Raw genomic sequence first — 23305 nt, 5'->3', positions numbered from 1 at the left:
ACCACTTTTGAAAATCTTTACAATAACAACTTTGGATAGTCTTGTGATCCGTATCACTGTCCAATCCTTTTTAAACCCTGTAACCTTGGGGCAATGTGTTCTACAACCAAACTGCATTGTGTAAAAAATAATTGTTATTGCATTTTAAATGTCTTCTCTTTAATTTCATTGAATGCTGTTTTGCAGCAAGTAAAAGGGAACTTTTCTCGGCTTCAGACCTGCATTTCAGAACTTCGCTCCTTACCAAGAGAAGGCTCTTTCCAACAAAAGGGAGACAGAGTGATGCAGGCTGTGCAGGATGGGCTCCAGCAGTTTAAACAGTACACCAGACATATGCTAGCAGGAGGCTCAGTGAACAGTTCTGTTGAGGCAAGTTGAGTGCTGGGGAGATAGTAATAACCATCAAGAGCAGTCTGTCTGTCTATTTCAGGTGTCAGTCACTGTGGTATCTAAGCATCATGGGAGGAAGTAAGTAGCATAAAACAATTCCAAAAAAGAGGAATCCCATAGCTTGCTCTGCAGGATGCCCAAGATCTCATGCCACATACAGATTCAATACGCTCATGGAATATGGCCCTAGCTGTGAGAGGGAAGTCAACTTGATGACAAGCATTAGCTGATTATTTTAACGTCCCATTTTGTACACTGTTAATCTCCAGGCATCCAAGTCTGGATATTATTTAAAGTTGATTTTATTTCTTATGAAATCATAGTGAAACGCATTATGTGTAGCTGCAAACAAGATACTCTTTGATATGACTTCATTGCCAGCCTACACTTACATTCTAGGGTCATGTTCTGCCTATATTCCCTGGATGGAATTTCCACTTGCATCAATGGGACATTTGTGCAAAGATCCTAGTTGTGGCTTAAAGTATGTCCACAGTTCATTAAAACACCAATTCAAATGGAAAAGCATTTTATTGTGGGATTAGTTGGCACAGTAGCAAAGAACTGGAAAAGCCTACAAAAAGATCATTATTTTAGCACAATCTTTAAATCAATTTTCAGTACAAAAAGCAAATAGGATCAGTATTTGGAAAACAGAGAAAACTTTATAGTCAGCATTTCATTCTCTCAGCAGCAGCTTGAGACTTCCGTAGGACTCCTTGTCCCATGCACCCAAACACAGATCCTCTACCATTTGGCATCTATTGTGTCCCCTCTTATTCATTGCCTCTCTAAAGTAAACGGCTCCAGTCTTTTCACTCTCTCACTATATGGAAGATTGTTGAAGCATCTAAATGTAATTCCCATCTCTGAATCCCTTCTATTTCTGTTATATTATTTTTGAGATGCAGTCACCGGAACTGAACACATGATCCAAGGAGAAGCTATCCCATTGATTTATATAATGGCATTGTAAATATGATTTCTCTAATAATGCCATAAAAGATACATTTTTTCTATCCTTGGATGCAGATGCGTAGGTTGTTTTTCATTCTTACATAATTTTACTTTCTTCCCCCTCCTACTTTCCCACCCTCCCCCATTTGGTGATGAGAGGATAGGGGGATTTGGTGGGGGGGGAAATAAGTGATGGGTTTTAATTTCTGCTCATTGTGATTCTGATTTGGGGTGTTTATTTCAGTGTTGGAGGGCAATATAGAGTAGGTGTAATTCAGGGAATGACTCAATTACCTTCTCTAATTAATTTAACTGCAAATACATGCACAGCACAATCTTCCATTGCTGCAGCTGAAGGAATGGGACAGTTAACTACAATATTAAATGATCTACAGCTGTAGGTGGCATATATTCCACTAGATTTTCCCTGTTCCTCTGGTTTGTTAAAATTAGTCCACAGTGTGTTGTGCAAGCACACATTACTGTGCAATTTTCACAGAGGATTTCTGGTTTCTGTTTTTCTGGTATACACCATAATACAAAAAGCTATCCATGTGTGTAAGACTGTAAAAAGACAGTGGCCTAAGTTTTCAAAAGTAATTATTGACTGTCTCAGTTTTTGAATACCCAACTTGAGACATCCTAAAAAGACCTAATTTTCAGAGGGCAGGTGCTCAGTACTTCTGAAAATCAGGTTCTTTTTCATAAATTCAGAGATTATAAAACCAGAAGGGATCTCTTGTCTGACTTCCTGCATAACAGACCATGGACTTGATTTCATCAAGTGATTCCTGCTTCAAACCCACATTTAGAAAGATATCCAGGGTTGGTTTAAACACCTCATGTGATGAGGAATCCACCAGACCCCAACACAAATTGTTCTAATAGTTAATTCCCTCACTGTTCAATTTAACTTTATTTCTACTCTGAATTTTCCTAGCTTCAGCTTCTAGGGATTTGATCTTGTACTGCCTTTTTCTTCTAGATTAAAGAGCCCTCTATTTTGAAGGTATCTCAAGTTAACACCCAAAAAGTCACTATTCACATGAAAAGTTAAGCTTGTATTTTTAGACGTCAATAGAAGTGATACCTATCTGAAGGTTGTGTAACGCCAACAAACTCCGGTTGTCAGCGCGTGGGATTGAACCTCAGAAACTAAATGCAGGAGCCTCTTACTGCAGTTTTCAGAGTAACAGCCGTGTTAGTCTGTATTCGCAAAAAGAAAAGGAGTACTTGTGGCACCTTAGAGACTAACCAGTTTATTTGAGCATGAGCTCATGCTCAAATAAACTGGTTAGTCTCTAAGGTGCCACAAGTACTCCTTTTCTTCTTACTGCAGTGGTTCCCAAACTTGTTTCGCCACTTGTGCGGGAAAAGCCTCTGGCGGACCTGGCCTGTTTGTTTACCTGCCGCATCCGCAGGTTTGGCAGATCGCAGCTCCCACTGGCTGTGGTTCGCTGCTCCAGGCCAATGGGAGCTGCTGGAAGCAGCGCAGGCCGAGGGATGTACTGGCTGCCGCTCAGGAAGTGTGTGGGTTATAGTTGCATATATTCCTTCCATTATAACCTAACTTTTAATTTTTTCTCAGTTTGGCAAACTAACTGTTTGGGCTGAAATAGACTAAGTTTCAGCTCTGCCTGGGTTTGTTTTTTTTTGTTTTTTTTTTTTAAAACATTAGAACAAAAACAATTAATCTGTTTCCAAGAACCAGGCTAGTGAAAAACAGGTAGTTTTGCCAATGGCAACAAAATTTTCTACTGGAAAAGCTCTAGCGGCTCCATGGGTTGGAGCATGGATCTCAAATAGTGAGATAGGACTGGGGCCAGAGGGATGGACTTTGTATCCTCATAAAAGTCCATCCAGATATATCCATAATCCTTTGAAAGGGGAGGGGAAGGGAGAGAATTACTATTTGCTAGGAGAGGCCTGCCCACTTGAGAACCAAAAGGGACTTGTGATGGGGTCCACCACTCACCACGTGGCCAGAGCCTCCTCTTGCTCACTATAAGGATTAGCTGTCAAGGCCAACACCCCTTCCCATGGGTGCATGCCATTATACCTTCTCCGTCGCAGGTCTGCATCTCCTCTCTAATCCCAGAGCCCACAGCATTCTCTTCATGACTCAGCCTTCTGGCCAGGTCACTCAGTGTTCCGCTCTTCCAGGGTATATCAAAGTCTTTCCTTCAGCAGTCTTGCCATTCACTGCCTCAAGTACCACTCCTTCAGTAGCTGGTGCGGGAACCCAGGCCCACCCTCTACTGCGGGTTCATAGAATCATAGAAGATTAAGGTTGGAAGAGACCTCAGGAGGTCATCTAGTCCAAACCCTTGCTCAAAGCAGGACCAACCTCAACTAAATCATCCCAGCCATGGCTTTGTCAAGCCAGGCCTTAACAACCTCTAAGGCTGGAGAGTCCACCACCTCCAGTGCTTCAACCCCCCTCCAAGTGAAATAGTTTTTCCCTAATAGCCAACCTAGACCTCCCCCACTACAATTTGAGACCATTGCTCCTTGTTCAGTCATCTGCCACCACTGAGAACAGCCTAGCTCTATCCTCTTTGGAACCCCCTTCAGGTAGTTGAAGGCTGCTATCAAATCCCTCCTCACTCTTCTGCATACTGAATAAGCCCAGTTCCCTCAGCCTCTTCTCGTAAGTCATGTGCCCCAGCCCCCTAATAGTCCAGCAGAGGGCAACAAAAATTCTCTCCAATTTGTCCACATCCCTTCTGTAGTGGAGGGCCCAAAACTGGATGCAATACTGCAGATGTGGCCTCAGTGCTGAACAGAGGGGAATAATCACTTCCCTCGATCTGCTGGCAATACTCCTACTAATGCAGCCCAATATGCTGTTAGTCTTCTTGGCAAGAAGGGCACACTGTTGACTCATATCCAGCTTCTCATTCACTGTAATCCCCAGGTCCTTTTCTGCAGAACTGCCGTTTAGCCAGTCAGTCCCCAGCCTGTAGCCGTGCATGGGATTCTTCCTTCCTAAGTGCAGGACTCTGCACTTGTCCTTGTTGACCCTCATCAGATTTCTTTTGGCCCAATCCTCCACTTTGTCTAGGTCACTCTGGACCCTATCCCTACCCTCCAGCATATCTACCTCTTCCCCCAGCTTAGTGTCATCTGTGAACTTGCTGAGGGTGCAATCCATCCCATCATCAAGATCATTAATGAAGATGTTGAACAAAACCAGCCCCAGGATCAACCCTGGGGCACTCTGTTTGATACCGGCTGCCAACTAGACATCGAGCTATTGAACACTACCCGCTGAGCCCGACGATCTAGCCAGCTTTCTCTCCACCTAAAGTCCATTCAGCCAGTCCATACTTTTTTTAAACATGCTGGCAAGAATACTGTGGGAGACTGTATCAAAAGTTTTGCTAAAGTCAAGATATATCACATCCACCACTTTCCCCTCATCCACAGAGCCAGTTATCTCGTCATAGAAGGCAATCAGGTTGGTCAGGCATGATTTGCCCTGGGTGAATCCATGTTGACTGTTCCTGATCACCTTCTTCTCCTCCAAGTGCTTCAAAATGGATTCCTTTAGGACCAGCTTCATGATTTTTCCAGGGATTGAGGTGAGGTTGACCAGTCTGTAGTTCCCTGGATTCTCCTTCTTCCCTTTTTAAAAAATGGACACTATATTTGCCTTTTTCCAATCGTCCGGGACCGCTTCCAATCGCCACGAGTTTTCAAAGATAATGGCCAATGGCTCTTCAGTCACATCAACCAACTTCCTCAGCAACCTTGAATGCATTAGATCCAGACCCAATACTTGTGCATGTCCAGATTTTCTAAGTAGTCCTTAATCTGTTCTTTCACTACTGAGGGTGGCTTACCTCCTCCCCATACTTTGCTACCCAGTGTCACTAGTGCCTCCCCCATTCAGTAAGGGTCTGACGCTTTCCCTGACCTTTTTCTTGTTGCCAACATACCTGTAGAAACCCTTCTTGTTACCCTTCACATGCCTTGCTAGCTGCAACTCCAATTGTGCTTTGGCCTTCCTGATTACACCCCTGCATGCTCAAACAATATTTTTATACTCCTCTCTAGTCATCTGTCCAAGTTTCCACTTCTTGTAAGCCTCCTTTTTGGGTTTAAGCTCACTGAAGATTTCTCTGTTAAGCCAAGCTGGTTGCCTGCCATATTTACTGTTCTTTCTGCACATTGGGATGGTTTGTTCCTAGGTTCCAGCCCAGGGACCCTACAACATGCAGCCAAGATCTGTTCAGTCTCCAACCTAGCTGCTGGGCTGCTTCCTACCCTGGCACCACCCCTTATCTAGGGTTTTTCAGCCTCTCTATTCCCTCTTCCCAGGGAAAACCACAGGCTACTTCTCTCTATAGCCCCCAAACACACCTCCCTTCTCCCAGGGAGTGAAAGCAGACTCCTTCTCTGTAGCCCCTTTTCTGCTATCAGCTCTGTGGCTTTATAGAAGCCCTGCCTGTTCTCACACAGGTGAGCTTCTCCTAGTTAGGGCTTTCCTCTCAGCCTAATAGATTAATTGGCCCACCTGGCTGCCATTAACCCCTTCAGAGGGAGTGTGGGGTGGACACCCCATCACAGGACCGAGTCACCAACTGGACATGCTCCACCCACCAGAGGGCAGCTGCTCCCTGCACAGCCCCCTGCCAGAAAGCATTTGAGGAGCCCTTTGCTCATGTTCTGGCAGCACAGCACTGGCCTTTATCCATCTGTTTCCTCTGGGAAGTGGCAGCAGCAGCTGGAACAAAGGGCAGGGGGGTAAATCAACTCAGCTCTTTCCCAAGAGCTCCTGGCAACTGCTCCTTGCTGCCAGTTGACGTGCTGCCCCTAAATGCCATGGAATGTCTCTGAACTACTTCCCACTCCTAGGAAGCAGCTCCACTTAAAGGGTGTAAGAGGGTCCTTGGTGGGCTAGGCAGCCTAGTGATTAGTGCCCACCCAGTGGTGGGAGGGAGGGTAGGGAAGCCCAGGCTCACCCACTCCACCAGGCTCCAACCCAGGGCCCTATAAGGATCAGCAGCATTTGGGCTCTGAAGGGGCCCTTTGAGTCACCCTACCTGGATCACTTCCTACCACTACTTCCTTCCTTCCCTCAGCCTCTGGTCCCAGATGAGACAAAAGAAACCAAACCATCAGCCCCAACCCAGCTCAGCATAGAGTCCTGTTCCTTCAAGGAGACTTCTCCAGACCTTTTGTCAGGAGCCTCCCCTCTGAGCTAGGCTGCTCCCTTTTCAACCCTGTCTCCAGCTAAAGCATGCTTGGCAGGGTTCCCTAAGCCCAGTACCGTCCTTCAACCTTGTCTGGCCCCAGTTTGGGGTTTGCATACCCCATCACAAAGGGACAGTAACTTAATATAGAAACCATTTTAGTACTGACAATTCCAGCCGTTCCAAAATCATGAGTCAGGCTCCACAAAAACCGAGATTGCCTTAAAAATCCTTTTAAAGTAATAATTGTTGAGCTCTTTCTGTATATCTTCTGTATTTTTGACCTTTCAGGGTACACTCACATAACATTTTCAAGCTTTTCTCCACAACCAGGAGTACTAGATTTTTTTTAAGTGAAAGCAGAGATGTTTATGTAATCACCTGACTTCAGGAGTTGATGTTTAGGAAATACACCAACTCCCACCGACTCACAATCAAAGCACAAGAATTGGCAACAGTGCCATTTTGCAAAACAAGGTTACATCAGCACTTAATTATAGTGATCCCTACACCACACCTTGCCATGGTGTCACATGGGCCTCTTTGGGCTCCCTGCACGCATGGTGGCAATAATAATAAAATTACAATTCCCAAATCCAGTTCAGGTTGGTTTACATTAAACCAAATCTTACCAAATGCCTCTGCATCTGCTCTTGCATGGGGAGGGCGGGGGTGTTCTAGAGGGGCTTCCCTAGTTACTGTATTCTGCTAAAACAGCATCTGGGCATGATATCTCTGGCAGTCCTGGCAGTTGGAGGTAGCTACTGCATTAGATCTGTGCCTTCTGTTTCAGATTACAGTTTTGACTAGTCAGCCAGGCAAGGACATGGTGAAACAACTGGAAACAGGGTTAAGAGAGATAGACCTGGTGAGTCTGCGGAAACTGCAGATCATAGAGATATCACAAGGAGACTTGCTGGAGTCAGAGGATGTGGAGTGGCGCATACATGCTGAGGAAGAGGTCAGCAGTGATGGTAAGTGCAGAGAGGGAGCACAATGTGGTTATGCATTTGGAGAGCAATACAATCATCAAATGTCCTTTTAATATGCGAGTGGCTGCTCGTCAGTAGCATGTAACAAACCTCACAGGTGGGACGTTGCAGAGGCATTCAAGGAAGGGCAGACAAGTTTTGTACCAGTGCAATCCCCAGGGAGCTCCACAGAGGGTGAGCAGCTTTAATTCATGGCTTGGGTTCTATTGGAGACTCATCTTCAAAGCTTGATCAGAGGATGTGCTGAATCAGTGCATTTTTTGGATGCCCTCATCCATACTACCTCTCCAGCTGCCCTCTCATTTTCTGGGTGACACTAACTGGCTCCTGGTCTCTCAGCAGAGGGGGTTGTGTGTGACTTGCACTAGTCCCAGATTTTCTGCCAACAGGGGCACATAACACAACTTACTCGGTGGAACCCAAGGAGCGACTAGAGCCCCAGGGGCTAAATGTTATTTTGGCTGGCTGGCAGTACTACTAAAGCACGCTTCCTCCTAATCTCTAGGGGCATTCTCAGCAATGGAAATTAAAGCAACAACAATAAGAAATTGCAGAACCAGAAATCCCTATTCATTCCTGTTTGTAGCTTCCTGCTTTCATAGTGAATGGGTACAGGCAATTCTCTAAACAAGCAATTCAAAGAGTTATATTCAGCGAGAGAAATCCTGCACCACCGCTCAATTTGGTGACAGGAGCTTATGAAATGGAAGGCCAAATTAATTGCACTCTCATATTTAGGTATTTGCTCTGACAAACTCCTTCATATCTCCGATTAGCAGTTGATGCTTCAGTTAAATTCTCCTGAGGAAATTACTGGTTATGTGAGCAGCATTTGTCAATAGCAAAGGTTTGTACTCTGCCTGCTCTCACAAACCTGGGCTGCAACATAGCACATGCTGAACACATTTTGCTACAGACAACAATCTGTACCCCTGACTGCACTCAGTCAACCCCACCTCACTATGCCAGTGTTGACCAAATCACGTACTGTTCATCCCAGAACTGCTAAATTATACAACTAAGCACTTAGAAAGCCAAGCTTACTGTTCTACCGTCCCCTCAAAAGTTGTCTGTCCTAAAGGGATCTTTCCTTTCAGTGGGGTAGCTATGCAGGGTTCTGCACTGTTTGAGAAAGGAGGCCTTAGGGAGAATGCTCATCTTTGTGATGGTAATACACCCTGCTCAGATAAAAGGCACTCCAGCTCCCGCCACTAACCATTACCAGTAGAGCTGGGAATGAAGAATAAGGAAGAGGATAAAGGTCCCTCAATTCAGGGTATCATTACACTGCAATATTTAATATAGCCAGGAGTTGGAAGAACCATAAACTGTGAGTTGAAATAAATGAAGTTTGGAAGGGCTTGATCCATACAGTTCCAAAACTGATGTGTTCACTGAAAGTGTCTACTACCTGTGCGGAGGGGAAGCTTCTGGGTGGCTGAAGAATACAGAGTTCAGTCAGAGAGGGAGCAATGTTAGCAGGTGACTCTTGATAGGAGAAACCGGGACTGCTGGACAGAGGAGTGGATTAAAGTTCTTGATAAAAGTTTCAGAGTAGCAGTCATGTTAGTCTGTATTCGCAAAAAGAAAAGGAGTACTTGTGGCACCTTAGTCTCTAAGGTGCCACAAGTACTTGATAAAAGTGTATGCCTGAGCCCTGTTGTATTAATGTAGCTGGAATAAAGGGCCCAAAGAGTCAAAGGTGTTAATATGACCCTGTCACTCTCCAACATTAAATAGTGTTGAACAAGGTTTGGGGTTTGGAAAACAGAGACCTTGGTGTGACATCCTGTCCCTTTAAATGTTTGAGGACCCTTCCTCTCTAGTGAAGCCTCACTTTCAGGTTAGTTTCAATAAAGCATGCCCAGCGGATGCTTCTTCCCACCCCCACTCTGCCCCAGCCCACCTCTTCCTGCCCTTGCTCCGCCCCCTCCCCCAGAACCTCCTGCCTGCCACTGAACAGCTGATCCACAGTGGGCAGGAGGTGCTGGGGGGGAATGGGGAGTTGCTGATCAACAGGGCTGTCGGTGGATGCTGAGCACCCACTGTATTTTTCCTGGGTGCTCCAGCCCTGGAGCATCCACGGAGTCAGCGCCTATGTCTATCAGGCTGGGCAGAGCTGGGTTGGCTGCCTTGTCTCGTTGTGCTGGTCCCATTTGGTACACTTGACCTCAGGATTAAATCAGTGCAACAGCTTCAACAGGAGAGATTGAGGGAGTCCCCACATCAGAATATCCCATAGCCCCATGGTTTGAGCACTCCCCTGAGATGTGACAGATCCCTGTTCAAATCCCTTTTCCACCTCAGGTGCCATAGGCACCTAACTCCAGGAGAGGGCTCACACCTGAGAATTCCTAGCATACACAGGCACCTAAGTCCAGGCTGCAGGGAGCCACCTATCTCCATGAGAGGAATAACACTTAGCACTCCACTCTCTGGTCACCATCTCCCACCCAGTAGCTTAGGCGGCTCCCTGCCTAGCCTACTGGCTTCTGTGAATTGCACTCTGAGGTGCCTCTCTCTCCCCATGTGTTGTATAGGAGCCTCAGCACCTAACTCAAGCTTTGTGAATCACAGTATTTTTCTAGGTGCCTAAAAACTAAGCACCATGATGGTCTGTGTCAACATCTAACTCTGTTTGTGCATCCAGGCCCATGTGCTTCACAAATATTAAATAATTTATCTTCACAGCACCCCTGTGAGATTAGGTCATTGTTGTCTTCTCCTCCCCATTTTCCCAGCTGGCTGGGATCGGGTGGTTGCCATATCAGTCTTAGGTGGTGGTATTATCCCTATTTTACAGCTGGGGAACGGAGCCACAGATTTAAAGTCAAAATTATCAAAGGAGTCCACTAATTCTGGGTGCCAAATTGAGACCCAAGGCCTGATTGTTCATTGTATTTTGCATTTAATTGCACTTCATATCTTCAAAACACAGCTCAAATTTAATTCAATTGCAGTTGTGAGTGTTCAGCCCTTCTAAAAACCTAGCCCCTTGTATCTCACACTGGGGAGCCAGAAAGTGAGAAAACACAGTTAATGGCCAGCTGAGAATTCTGGTTTAAGGGACTTGTCCAGCATCGAACAGGAACTCTGGGGCAGAGGCAGGGATAGAACCCAGTTTTCCAGGATGGCGTTCAGTTGCCTTAACCCTGAGATGACCATGTCTCATACCATCCCCTGCCTCATTCTCGATGCACATTCCAGCTTCTGCAACAAATGAGACAAGGACAACAGCTTCCTTCACTACATAACCTCTGATTTTTCCATCTGAGCTTCAAACCAAGGTTTCAGCCCATTACAAGCTTCTGTTTTCAAGATTCTGGATTGCATCCTCCAGTTCAACTTTCAAGGTCTCCCCATTGGCTCTCTCAGGGTCCATTTAGTTGCCATATTAGCATCCAATTCAAACTCATACAGTGTTCTCTCATTCCACTGTTTCAGAATTTCTAAGGATATATCTACACTGCAGCGGGGAGATGTCATTCCCAACATGGGTAGACAGCTTCACACTAGTGTGCAAAAAACAGTAGTGTGGACAGTGCAGCACAGGCATCAGTGTGCCCTTGTTGCCAAGAAAGCCAATGGCATTTTGGGCTGTATAAGTAGGGGCATTGCCAGCAGATCGAGGGATGTGATCGTTCCCCTCTATTCGACACTGGTGAGGCCTCATCTGGAGTAGTGTGTCCAGTTTTGAGCCCCACACTACAAGAAGGATGTGGAAAAATTGGAAAGAGTCCAGCGAAGGGCAACAAAAATGATGAGGGGACTGGAACACATGACTTATGAGGAGAGGCTGAGGGAACTGGGATTGTTTAGTCTGCGGAAGAGAAGAACGAGGGGGGATTTGATAGCTGCTTTCAACACCCTGAAAGGGGGTTCCAAAGAGGATGGAGCTAGACTGTTCTCAGTGGTAGCAGATGACAGAACAAGGAGTAATGGTCTCAAGTTGCAGTGTGGGAGGTTTAGGTTGGATATTAGGAAAAACCTTTTCACTAGGTGTTAGCCGACGGCCAAGGATGTTTGGTGAGGTGCCAGCTATGCCCGTTTATACCATCCGTGACTTTAACCGCTAGGACGCACTGTCCCTTCGCGGCGGGCAGCCCGGGCTAGGCTGACGGATGCCCCAAGGTCCTAACCACCCGTGACTTTAACTGCTAGAGCTCAGAGCCCCTTCGCAGCGGGCAGTCAATACTGACTGACAGGTGCCCCAATGGCAGCACTAAGAGCCTCTCCACACCCGTGACTTTAACTGCTAGAGCTCACAGCTCCTTCGCAGCGGGCAGCCAGGATTGACTGACAGGTGCCCCAAGAGTTTGCCCCGTGGAGGCGGCACAACTCAACGCTAGGCTCTTAGTACTCTCACCTAATGGCCAGGCTTTAGAGCCAAAACGGCTGAGGTTCTTTAATTGTGTTGGCTGCTTTACAGTAAACCAGAGAAAACAAGTCAGGCTTATGCATAAATGGTTACCAAAATTTATTAAGCTAGATTCTAATCATGTGGTTACAAAATTGCTAGTGCCTACTTATTTAAATGTAGAGATGTTACACACACAAACAAGTTACAAAACTGAAGCCACAATCCCAAAGAAAGAAAACAAAGTATAGAGCTCTATTTCAAAATATGTGTACACTAAAGATAGGAGATCAGGTTTGGGTGCTTCTTACCCTCCTTGCATCTCTCGATTCCAGCGGTGCCAAGCCAGGATCGGTCACTCAATTCCGCGGAAAGACGAATAAGGGACAAGGCGTAGGGACCCTCTTAGCTGCAGAAGCCTTGGGAGGCTGTCACTTATCTGACCAGCAGATAGATAGTGAAAAGCACTCAAAAATCATGGTGCTGTAGGTCCCCTACTTATACCTCTGTACTCCTTTATTCTCTTTCTCCTTTCTTATGCCAAATTGAGGCTGGTCTGTCTGGGTGACGCCAGCTTTCGCAAGAGTAGTTTACACTTGCAAGGGAGAGAAACAATAAGTGTTGACTACTGGACATTTCTTTTATCAGGGTAAATATTTTCCCAACTAGGATGTTGGTGTGTGTGCATCACGCTAGTTAGTAGGGGCTAAAAGCCATGTCTGTCACAGGGCCTCTGCCTGCTGTGAGCTTAATCGTTGTATCTGCCCCCAGAGGCACACCTGTGCTTTCACAGCTTCAAAGGCTGTGCTGGAGTATATGTTAAGTGCCCTGTTCCGGCTTCCTCCTGTGTTTCCAGCAATGCTGGTCTGAGGGGGGGGGGGCTGGCTGGCTGTCTGGCTACACTAGGATGGTGGTGAAACACTGGAATGGGTTACCTAGGGAGGTGGTGGAATCTCCTTCCTTAGAAGTTTTTAAGGTCAGGCTTGACAAAGCCCTGGCTGGGATGATTTAATTGGGGATCAGTCCTGCTTTGAGCAGGGGGTTGGACTAGATGACCTCCTGAGGTCCCTTCCAACCCTGATATTCTATGATCAGCTCAGCATAGCCACCTGAGCCTGGACCCAGAAGGTTGGCCAGGCTTTGACTCGGGCAGGTAGCCCGAGACTCTGCCCATGCTTTAATGTCCATGCTGCTAGTTTCAGGGTGCTGGCTTGAGCGAGACTAGCAGGAGTCTGTCTACCTGCACTGGGAATCTCACCTCTCAGCTGCAATGTAGACATACTGTAGAAGGACTGGTTCGTGCCTATCCCCTCCATTCAGGAGTTTTCCCTGTCCTGGGACCTTAATGTAACTCTTGTGGAACCTTTACTGAGCATTAACAAACCATTTGCTAATGGGAGTGGAGTAAATAGTTATGTCCCAGAAAGGTGCTTCATCCATCTGTGCATTTTTCATAGAAACAGCAAATGTAGAGGCTAAAGAGCTAATAAATTCTTCATGAGTGTGGAGAACCATCATCTCTCTCTCTCTCTGTGAGTCAGGGAAACTCAATATAAATTTATGCTTTGCAGATAGATGAACAGGAAATGGCTCTGGGTACAGGACCGGCTCTAGGTACCAGCAAAGCAAGCACGTGCTTGGGGTAGCACAATTCCAGGGGCGGCATTCCGGCCACCTTTTTTCCTTTTTTTTTTTCTGGGGGAGTTGCACTCTCGGAGCTTGGGGCAGCAAATGTTTTGCTTGGGCAAAAAACCTAGAGCCAGCCCTGTTTGTGTAGGTAGTTGCTCTTCAGGAATGTAATTAGTGACATTTCACTACAGCTGCTACACTGAGGTATGGCCAGCTCAGCCCAGCTGCACCATTTCTTTCTAGAAAGAGACAGTGTTGAGTTTCCTTTTACTAAGGCCATATGTTTTGCCAACACAATTACAGTACATAGGCAGCTGCGTTGTTACTAGAGAAGAGAAAGGCAATTCATGTTTATTGAGAGAGGAGTGAAAACATTCCCCAATTGCACACACTCAGCGTCACTCCAAGAGGAGTAGCTCAGCACTGTGTGCGCATGCCATTTATCAGAGAGAAGCTCATGCATTCCCCAGTGCTTTGTTTGCTGAAGAGCTAAGGTTGTCTCCAGTCTATATTTCAGAGCATAGAATCACAGAATATCAGTGTTGGGAGGGACCTCCGGAGGTCATCTAGTCCAACCCCCTGCTCAAAGCAGCATCAACTCCCAACTAAATCATCCTAGCCAGGGCTTTATCAAGCTGGGCCTTAAAAACCTCTAAGGAAGGAGATTCCACCACCTCCCGAGGTAACCCATTCCAGTGCTTCACCACCCTCCTAGTGGAAAAGATTTTCCTAAAATCCAACCTAAACCTTCCCCACTGCAACTTGAGACCATTACTTCTTGTTCTGCCAGGAGAATGACATGTTAGCCAATGCTCCAAACATTAATCATTCCTCCAGCATAAGATGGTGCATTCACCAGCTCTGAATTATTCAGAGAGGAGAGAATATAACTGGCAGCATTGTGGGCAAGAAGCTGACTCACCCACCAATGCTGTGCATGCAGGGTATTCTTCAGAGAGGAGCCCAGATCCTTCTGTGGCCCTTTCTTCCTGGGCATGCCTCAGGATGGAGCTCACACACACTCTGGCACTAATTTCCATCAAGGAGGAGTCCATGTGCTTGCCATTAACCTGTGTGCTCACCATTCCTTGGAGAGAAGCTGCAGTATTCACCAGTGCCATGCTTCTTGGGGAGGAGCTGTCATTCCTGCAGCACCGTGTGCAGGGTACTCCTCAGAAAGGAACTCACACAGTCAGCAATGCTTTACTCCTCAAGGCACAGCTCATGTGTGTTCACCAGGATTACATGCTCAGTATCCTTCCGAGGCAAAATGAAGCACTCACTGGGGCCAGGTGCCTGGAGTCTCTTTGCAGAGGGAACAATGTATTTCCCAGCATCTCAGGCAGGGCTGTGAGAGGAGCGTCATCAGCTCTCTACCCCTCAATATAAGAACATAAGAATGGCCCTACTGGGTCAGATCAAAGGTCCATCTAGCCCAGTATCCTGTCTTCTGAGGCAGTGGCCAATACCAGCTGCCCCAGGGGGAATAAACAGAACAGGTAATCATCAAGTGATCCATCCCCTGACGCTCAGTCCCAGCTTCTGGCAAACAGGCTACGAACACCTGATATCCAGGCTTCCTAAAGGAGGAGCTGGCCTGTTGGGCATGCTTGTGACACTGCTCACTTATCCTTCAATTCCACCCCTTAATTATGAGCTCTTCAGAGCAGAGACCTGCCCCCAGGCAGCACCTGCAGACTTGTGGGCACTATAAAATAATAATGACCAGGAAGGGGATTGCTTTGCTCCATAGCTGGGGAAAGGGCTGTACTAAACTGTGATCTGTCAAAATGAAAGTTTGCTGTGAGGCTTTGGTTCCTACTGGGCCAGAAACTGGGAACATGCTTTAATTTTTAAGATTGGGGTTTTCAAAAGAGTCTGAGGGATTTGGGCACCCAAATTCCCATTCTGTGGGAGCTAAGCATCCAATTCCCATAAACTGCTTTGAGAGCCCAGGTTTAAATCATTTACTATCAATGGTTGCTACAGCAATGTGTGAGCAGGGAACTAGTGAGCAGAAATAGGGCCATGGTATTACCTCCATATCCAGCATTAGTGAGACCATTACTGCCTATTGTGTCTCAGGCTGATAGCTCTAAAAGGATGTTTACTAATTGCTAAAGGCTCCAAAAAGAGCTACAAGAATGGGTCCATCTCTGGAAAACATGCCTTATAGTAAGAGACTAAAGCAGCTCAATCTCTTTATTTTAACAAAGAGGCTGGTTGTCGTTTACAAGTACCTACATAGGGTAGAGATTTCTGATAGGAGAGCGCTTTTTAATCTAGGACAGGTGAACAAAATCCAGTGGCTGGTAGTTGAAGTGATAAATTCAGATTAGAAACAAGGCATAATTTTTTAAGTGAGAATAATTAACCATTGGAACAACTTACCTAGGGACATGGTGGATTCACCATCACCTCAAGTCTTTAAATCAAGCTGAGTTGCTTTTCTAAAAGAGCTGCTGTATCTGAACCGAGGTTAATCGCTTAATGCGGGAACCACTGGTGGAATTTTCTGGCCTATGCTCTGCAGGAGGTCAACAAGATTATCTAATGGTCCTGCTGGCCACAGAAGGATTCACTAACACTCAGTACTACTTTAAAGGTGAAACTGTAAAAGGAAGATCTGCCTATTTCAGCTATTTATTTTTTTATCACAACTGCATCTAAAAAGATAGTACCATAGAGTAACAACCATATTTTTTGCTCCAACGTGAGAATTCAAGAATAGTCCAGAAGGAAGACAGGCAGTCCTTAAGAAAGAAGTATGAAATAAAAAAGTTTACCAACCTGAAGATCCTACATTTTCATACATGTTCCTTTCATCATCTTCAACACAGCTTCCTCCTGAGAAGGAACACTTTTCGTGATGTTGTTTCATTCAGGCAATGTTGTTTCAACCAGGCCTTGCATTTCTTTGTTGCACTGTTTGCATTTTGCACACATGCCTGTTTTACCCACAGGTAGAGGAACTTCAACCAAGGGTCGGTCCTCGGGCCGGTTTTGTTCAATATCTTCATAAATGATCTGGAGGATGGTGTGAATTGCACCCTCCACAAGTTTGCAGATGACACTAAACTGGGAGGAGAGGTAGATACGCTGGAGGGTAGGGATAGGATACAGAGGGACCTAGACAAATTAGAGGATTGGGCCAAAAGAAATCTGATGAGGTTCAACAAGGACAAGTACAGAGTCCTGCACTTAGGACGGAAGTATCCCATGCACCGCTACAGACTAGGGACCGAATGGCTCGGCAGCAGTTCTGCAGAAAAGGACCTAGGGGTTACAGTGGACGAGAAGCTGGATATGAGTCAACAGTGTGCCCTTGTTGTCAAGAAGGCCAATGGCATTTTGGGATGTATAAGTAGGGGCATTGCCAGCAGATCGAGGGACATCATCGTTCCCCTCTATTCAACATTGGTGAAGCCTCATCTGGAGTAGTGTGTCCAGTTTTGGGCCCCACACTACAAGAAGGATGTGGAAAAATTGGAAAACGTACAGCGGAGGGCAACAAAAATGATTAGGGGACTGGAACACATGACTTATGAGGAGAGGCTGAGGGAACTGGGATTGTTTAGTCTGCGGAAGAGAAGAATGAGGGGGGATTTGATAGCTGCTTTCAACTACCTTTGAAAGGGGGTTCCAAAGAGGATGGATCTAGACTGTTCTCAGTGGTAGCAGATGACAGAACAAGGAGTAATGGTCTCAAGTTGCAGTGGAGGAGGTTTAGGTTGGGATATTAGGAAAAAAATTTTCACTAGGAGGGTGGTGAAACACTGGAATGCGTTACCTAGGGAGGTGGTGGAATCTCCTTCCTTAGAAGTTTTTAAGGTCAGGCTTGACAAAGCCCTGGCTGGGATGATTTAGTTGGGGATTCGTCCTGCTTTGAGCCGGGGGTTGGACTAGATGACCTCCTGAGATCCCTTCCAACCCTGATATTCTATGATTCCCAAATTGGGTCTCTTTTACGGCCTGCTGCCATTATAGGTTTTCCCTTGTAGTGAGAGAATGGTATGGTAGATCTCAAATCAATGAAGGCTACACTCAGAAACACCTCAAGACTTCTGGAATATGCTGCTCAAACAGTGTCACTTTTGCTTCTACTGCTTGTCCCTCCCTTCTCACATTTATCTCCAGACTTCGCCTTGTCCAGATCTATTCCGCGCCCAACAATCTTCTATTCATTGAACTTTTTGAAACTTTGCACTTTTAGAGAGAAGTAAGAGATTGACTCTGTGTACACAAATTTGCAGAGGGACAATAGAGTTGAGGTCTATTATTTCTCACCTCTATATAATACTTATTTATTTATTTAAAAACATTTTTCCTGTTAACAAGCATGTTATCTCTGGAGACACAAATCCACAGTTTGAGAACTGCAAAACTAAGCATCTCTGATGGTATCTTCTAGACTGAGCACTGAGTCCCATTGGGCAGATAGAAAGATTAACCTAAATAATCTATACTCAAGCCCCTGGAACCCCATAAGATTGGGTCCCTAATCCATGAACTATTGGAACTCATTTACAAAACTTTTCTTAAACTCTACATGAATATATTCTCTCATACTATAGAACAGGGGTCTCAAACACATGGCCCACGGGGTTATTTTCTGCGGCCCGCGAAGCTCCCCGCACCTCCCCACCCCCTCCCACGTTATTTTCTGCAGCCTGTCAAGCTCCCCGTGCCCCCCCTTGCCTAACTCCAGGTGCTTCCCGCCACCAAGCTGCCAAACAGCTGTTGGCGGTACTTAGAGCTTTCCAGGAGGGAGGGGGGGACGAGCAGGGAGCCGTGCGGTCAGGGGAGGAGGCGGAGAAGAGCCGGGGCAGGGGTGGGGATTTGGGAAAGGGGTTGGAATGGGGGCAGGGAAGGGGTGGGAAGAGGCGGGGCCTCATGGAAGGGGTAGAGTGGGGGGGTTGCGAAGGGGGGGTGTCAGTGATGCGGCCCTCGGGCCAATGTACTAGTCCTCATGTGGCCCTCGTTGTCATTTGAGTTTGAGACCCCTGCTATAGAATTAGAATTTGTAATCCCGATTCCATGATGAGATATCTTTGAGCTTTCATGTATCTTACTTAATTAAAACTGTCCTTAGATAGGTTTTTTCCTCAAAAAGCATTTTATCAAAAAAATCCAATTTAAATTAAAAAAAATCCAATTTTTAAATTTTTTTTTAAATCATTGATTTTTATCCACCCTGCCACGGTGAGCCAGGGCAGTGACAGCAGCCTTGTGTTGTGCCACCAGAGAAATCCTTGGTGTCTGACTTTGCTGGAGTTGAGTCAAGTAGCTCCCTGGAAAGTGCTCCCTGCTAGACGTTCATATATCTCAGGCTGTGCCATACATGCTGCTGCAGTTCCTGTAGATTTTCCATGTGGCTGAGTGGAATGTGTGCAGTATTTAGTCTGACCATTTCGTTTGGGGCACAGTTGAAGAACTCTCGCTTGGAGTTCAGAATTCTGCGCATTTTTCCACTGAATCCAAGTATCAGATTAGCCCTTCTTATAAAATGGGCAGGATTGAGACTGCATGCTAACGGGCTAACAGTGATTTCAACTGAGCAGTTATAGGACAAATACTGCCTGGCTCGAAACTACCATTGATGGGCAGTATAGGAGGACTATGCCCAGCATTAGTCAGGAAGACCTAAGTTCTAATTTCAGCTCTGTCATTGACTCTATAAGATCCTTTGTAACTTTCAGCCTCAGTTTCCCCATCTGTATCTGCAATGATACCTACTCTCCTTAGGAGTTGTGAGGCTGAGACAGAGTTTTGACCATGTTAGGTACTGCTTCTGTTTCACCTACATTTTCTTTAAATGGATACAGTCTACTTTAAAACTGCCACTTCTAGCCCATGAACTCACAATCTGCATGTGTTTTTACCTTTGCTCTGAACCCTGGTTTTTTTGCCACGTAAAATATCCCAGGCTGGTGTGGTGAAGGCCCTTATAACCAGCAGTGTAGAGGCATGCATGTGCATAAGCAGCGAGGCCTAGGGGAGCACTCCTTGTGTTCAGGCATGGACTCCTCTTGCTGCAGCTGTTGGGCTTCCCTGCAAGAAAGAGAAGCTGGTTCTGAAGCCACTGTGGCAAGTGAAGGGGAGTGGGTTGAGTGCAGGTTGGGTGTGTGAAGAGGTGCTGGGCAGGGTAACCCCGCTGAGCAGGAAACACTGCTCATTAGTGGGGAAAAAGAGGGGTGAGTGGAGCCCCGCTCTAGGAGTGCAAGACTTCTGTCTCCTGAAGCTCCCCAGTGGGGATGCTAAAATGGCCAAGACGTGCTAAGATATCCTGGCTTAAAGCTGATGGTGAGCTTCAACACTTGGTGTACAGAGAACCAGTAAGCTAAAATAAGTGGGCCACATTCGCTCCTCAGTTACATCCTGTAGCCCCTGTTCCTCAGCAAGCCCCTCTGTCTAATGGGGAGAATGTCCCCGCCCCAGGAGACCAAACGAACAGCTAGCTCTGAAGTGCATTGAGAACCTTTGATGGAAGGTGCCATTTAGGTACAAACAAACCAGGAGTAAGGAAAGTACATGAGCCACTGGGACACCAACACAACTGCTCAGAGTGGCCACAGACAGATGGTTTGTATGGTTCTGGGGCCTCGGAGTCTTGGGGACTGTCCTAGTATAATTTCTACAAACATCTGTCAGGGGCAATGTAGGTATACTTGGTCCTGCCTCAGCACAGGGGGATGATCCCTCCCAGTCCTAAATTTCTATAATTCTCTCCTTCTGCAGACAGTGTGATCCTGGGGATGGACATTGACCTTCAGACCATAGAGAATGATGTTGTCAGCTTGGAAACTTTCTTTAAAACCTGGCTTCATGATCGTGGCACAGACAGAGAGCAGCTCCATCTCCTCCTTCCCTCAGGAGACTTCTGTCACTTCACTGCCCCCAGGACAAGTCTAAGTATTTCATCTTCTCTCCCTTTCAGCTGTGGCCCACTGACTCTCACTGGCCCACAGATCACACAGGCCTGTGCAGTGGAATCACCAGCCTGGGGCACAGTCACCACTCAGCACAGTGACAGAGTCCAGCATTCTCTTGTTGGCTGCAGCTAATACCATAGTTGAGGCTGAAAAGGGCAATTGATTTAGAATGCCCCATTTTCAGGTGCTTATCAGACATCACCATTGGGACTGAAGTGTCTCAGGTCTGATTCTCAGGCTATGGCTTTACTGGCACTTTACAGCGCTGCAACTTTCTCACTCGGGGTGTGAAAAAACACCCCTCTGAGCGCAGCAAGTTACAGCGCTGCAAAGCGCCAGTGTAAACAGTGCCCCAGTGCTGGGAGCCGTGCTCCCAGCGCTCTAAGCTAATCCCCTCGTGGAGGTGGAGCACCAGGAGCGCTCCGAGAGCTCTCTCCCAGCGCTGGCGCACGACCACACTCGCACTTCAAAGCGCTGCTGTGGGAACGCTCCCGCAGCAGCGCTTTGAAGGTTCGAGTGTAGCCATGCCTTCAGTTACACCAGACTCCTTTACATTCTGGCACCATAGAGGTGCCTTGACGTGGATGTGCATTTACACCACCTTGGCAGCCCCAAATGTGCCTTATGACAGTGTAAAGGAGACTTAGTGTAGCAGAGAATCAGACATTCTCATGAGGAAATATTTTAGAAAATGAGACCCAAGTTGGTTCAACTGGTTTTTAAGAACATAAGAACGGCCAGACGAGGTCAGACCAGTGGTCCATCTAGCCCAGGACCGTGTCTTCTGACAGTGGGCAGTACCAGACCTTCAAGGAGAGTGTACAGAACAGGGCACTTGGAGGGATGCACCCATCTTCCCTTCCTGGCTTCTGGCAACCAGAGGTTTAGGGTCATCCTGAGCATGACACTGCATCTCTGACCATCCTGGCTAGTAGCCGTTGGTGAACCATCCTCCATGAATTTATCTAGTTCTTTTTTTGAACCCAGCTATACTTTTGGCCTTCACAACATCATAGAATCATGGGACTGGAAGGGACCTCGAGAGGTCATCTAGTCCAGTCCCCTGCACTCATGGCAGGACTAGGTATCATCTAGACCATCCTATGGCAATGTGTTCCTCAGGTTGACCATGCATTGTATGAAGAAATACTTCCTTTTGTTTGTGTTAAACCTGCTGCCTGTTCATTTTATCAGGTGACCCCTAGTTCTTGTACTGTGGGGAAGGGTAAATGACCCTTCAACATTCACTTTTTCCACACCTTTCATGATTTGAGAGATGATTTATGTTTGACGGTGATAGAAATAACACTTCCTGTGCTCATATATTATGCTTAGTAGGGGCCAGAACTGCACATAGATAGGTGTCCTTTACAAATAGTTCAGTCTGTTCATACAGTACTGAAGTAAACGTCAGATGCTTGAAATCTGGAGCTACCAGAAGTTACATATTAGCAGGAGTACAAAGTAAAATCAGTAAGGAAAACACCATTTTCCTTACTGGTTTCACTTCAGTCTCTCAATGCTCTCCACGCCACCATGGGCGGCCCTCCCCTTAATATTCACCACCCACCCTCAAGAGGTTCTTCTTCAAGTGATTGTTCACATCTATTCCAATTAGGTGTGCGTGTGCACGTGAACAGTCATCGGAAACTTTTTCCCTCAGCTCCCGTCAGGTCAGCCAGGGAGCCCCCTGGAGCCGCACCCTCATGGCACTCAATATATGATCCTGCGACCTGACCCCCCTTCAGTTTCTTCTTACAGTCTGTGGTGGCACTGGAACTGCGTTAGCCATTCTTAGTTCTTTAAAACTTTTATTTTCTTGTTTCAACAGAGGGCGCTCTCCTCAGAGAGCGAGACCATCTGGGGAGACCCTGCTGCCCCAGAGGAAGGACTTAACTTCCAAACAGCAAGACCCTGTGCCGCTGACTCCAGCACCCCAGCTGGAACTGTTGAGTCCAGCACCCAGTGACTCACCAGTGGGGCTCGACTTGGTGGAGGAGGTGGAAGCCCCCTCCACCCCAGATACTTTCAAGGCAGCAAGGGACCTCTCAGAAAATACTGTGTCTCAGCCCCCTGCTGTTAGAGACACGCCCCCGGCACCGCCTAGATGGATGCCATGTAGAAGCAAACCAGCAACGATGAGGCCATCTTCCTCTCAAGACCGGCACCGTTCATGGCACCGTTCACAGTCTACTTCACCTCCAGCATCAGCCCCAGTACAAGACAGTAAGACGCAGGGAGTGAGTCACTCAGGATCTCCAGCACCGGGGAGTTGGCACCAGACACCAGGGCTGTCCTTACCCATATGCAAACTACGCAGCTGCATACAGCACCAGGAAATTTGGGGTACAAAATTACCCCAAATTTCCTGGTGCCCTACGCAGTTGTGTGCTGCTCCAGCAGCCAGCCCAATCCCCCGGCCGGCTAAGCCAGCCACGAAAGCTGCCCCCACCCCTGCTCCACCCCACCTCTTCCCCAAAGCCCCTGCCCCTGCTCTGCCCTGCCTCTTCCCACCCCTGCTCCACCCCAGCCCACTGCCACACTACCCCTTCCCCTGAGCTACATCTCGGGGGACTGCAGCAGGGGTTGGGCACGGCCTGTACTCACCGGGCAGTGGAAAGTGGAGCGACCCAGCCCCAGCCCGCTCCGCTCTGCCAGTGAGTGCTGGGGGGCAGTTCCCCCCTGCCCCCCAAGTCACAAGGCTGGGAGCCAGGGGAGCAGAGTGGAGCTGGCTGGGGCTGGGTCACTCCACTTCCCGCTGCCCTGTGCAATCACCGGGCAGCAGGAAGTGGAATGATCCGGCCCCAACCCACTCCGCCGGCTCATGCTGCGGGGGGGGGGGGGGGGGGG

The 23305-nt window shown here is 47.1% G+C and overlaps 1 protein-coding gene across 1 annotated transcript in view; it reads left to right on the top strand.

Annotated features, from left to right (window-relative positions):
• The window catches only part of M1AP (meiosis 1 associated protein), a 55735-nt gene that overhangs the window by 15059 nt on the left and 17371 nt on the right, over positions 1 to 23305 (top strand). Inside the window, exons 3-5 of the mRNA XM_077816200.1 lie at positions 187 to 369; positions 7339 to 7519; positions 20262 to 20435. Coding sequence (XP_077672326.1) covers positions 187 to 369; positions 7339 to 7519; positions 20262 to 20435 — 538 coding nt within the window. The remainder of the gene's footprint in view (positions 1 to 186; positions 370 to 7338; positions 7520 to 20261; positions 20436 to 23305) is intronic.

Source organism: Eretmochelys imbricata, chromosome 4 (assembly GCF_965152235.1).
Source record: "Eretmochelys imbricata isolate rEreImb1 chromosome 4, rEreImb1.hap1, whole genome shotgun sequence".
NCBI lineage: Eukaryota > Metazoa > Chordata > Testudines > Cheloniidae > Eretmochelys > Eretmochelys imbricata.
This window is presented reverse-complemented; position numbering and strand designations above follow the sequence as displayed.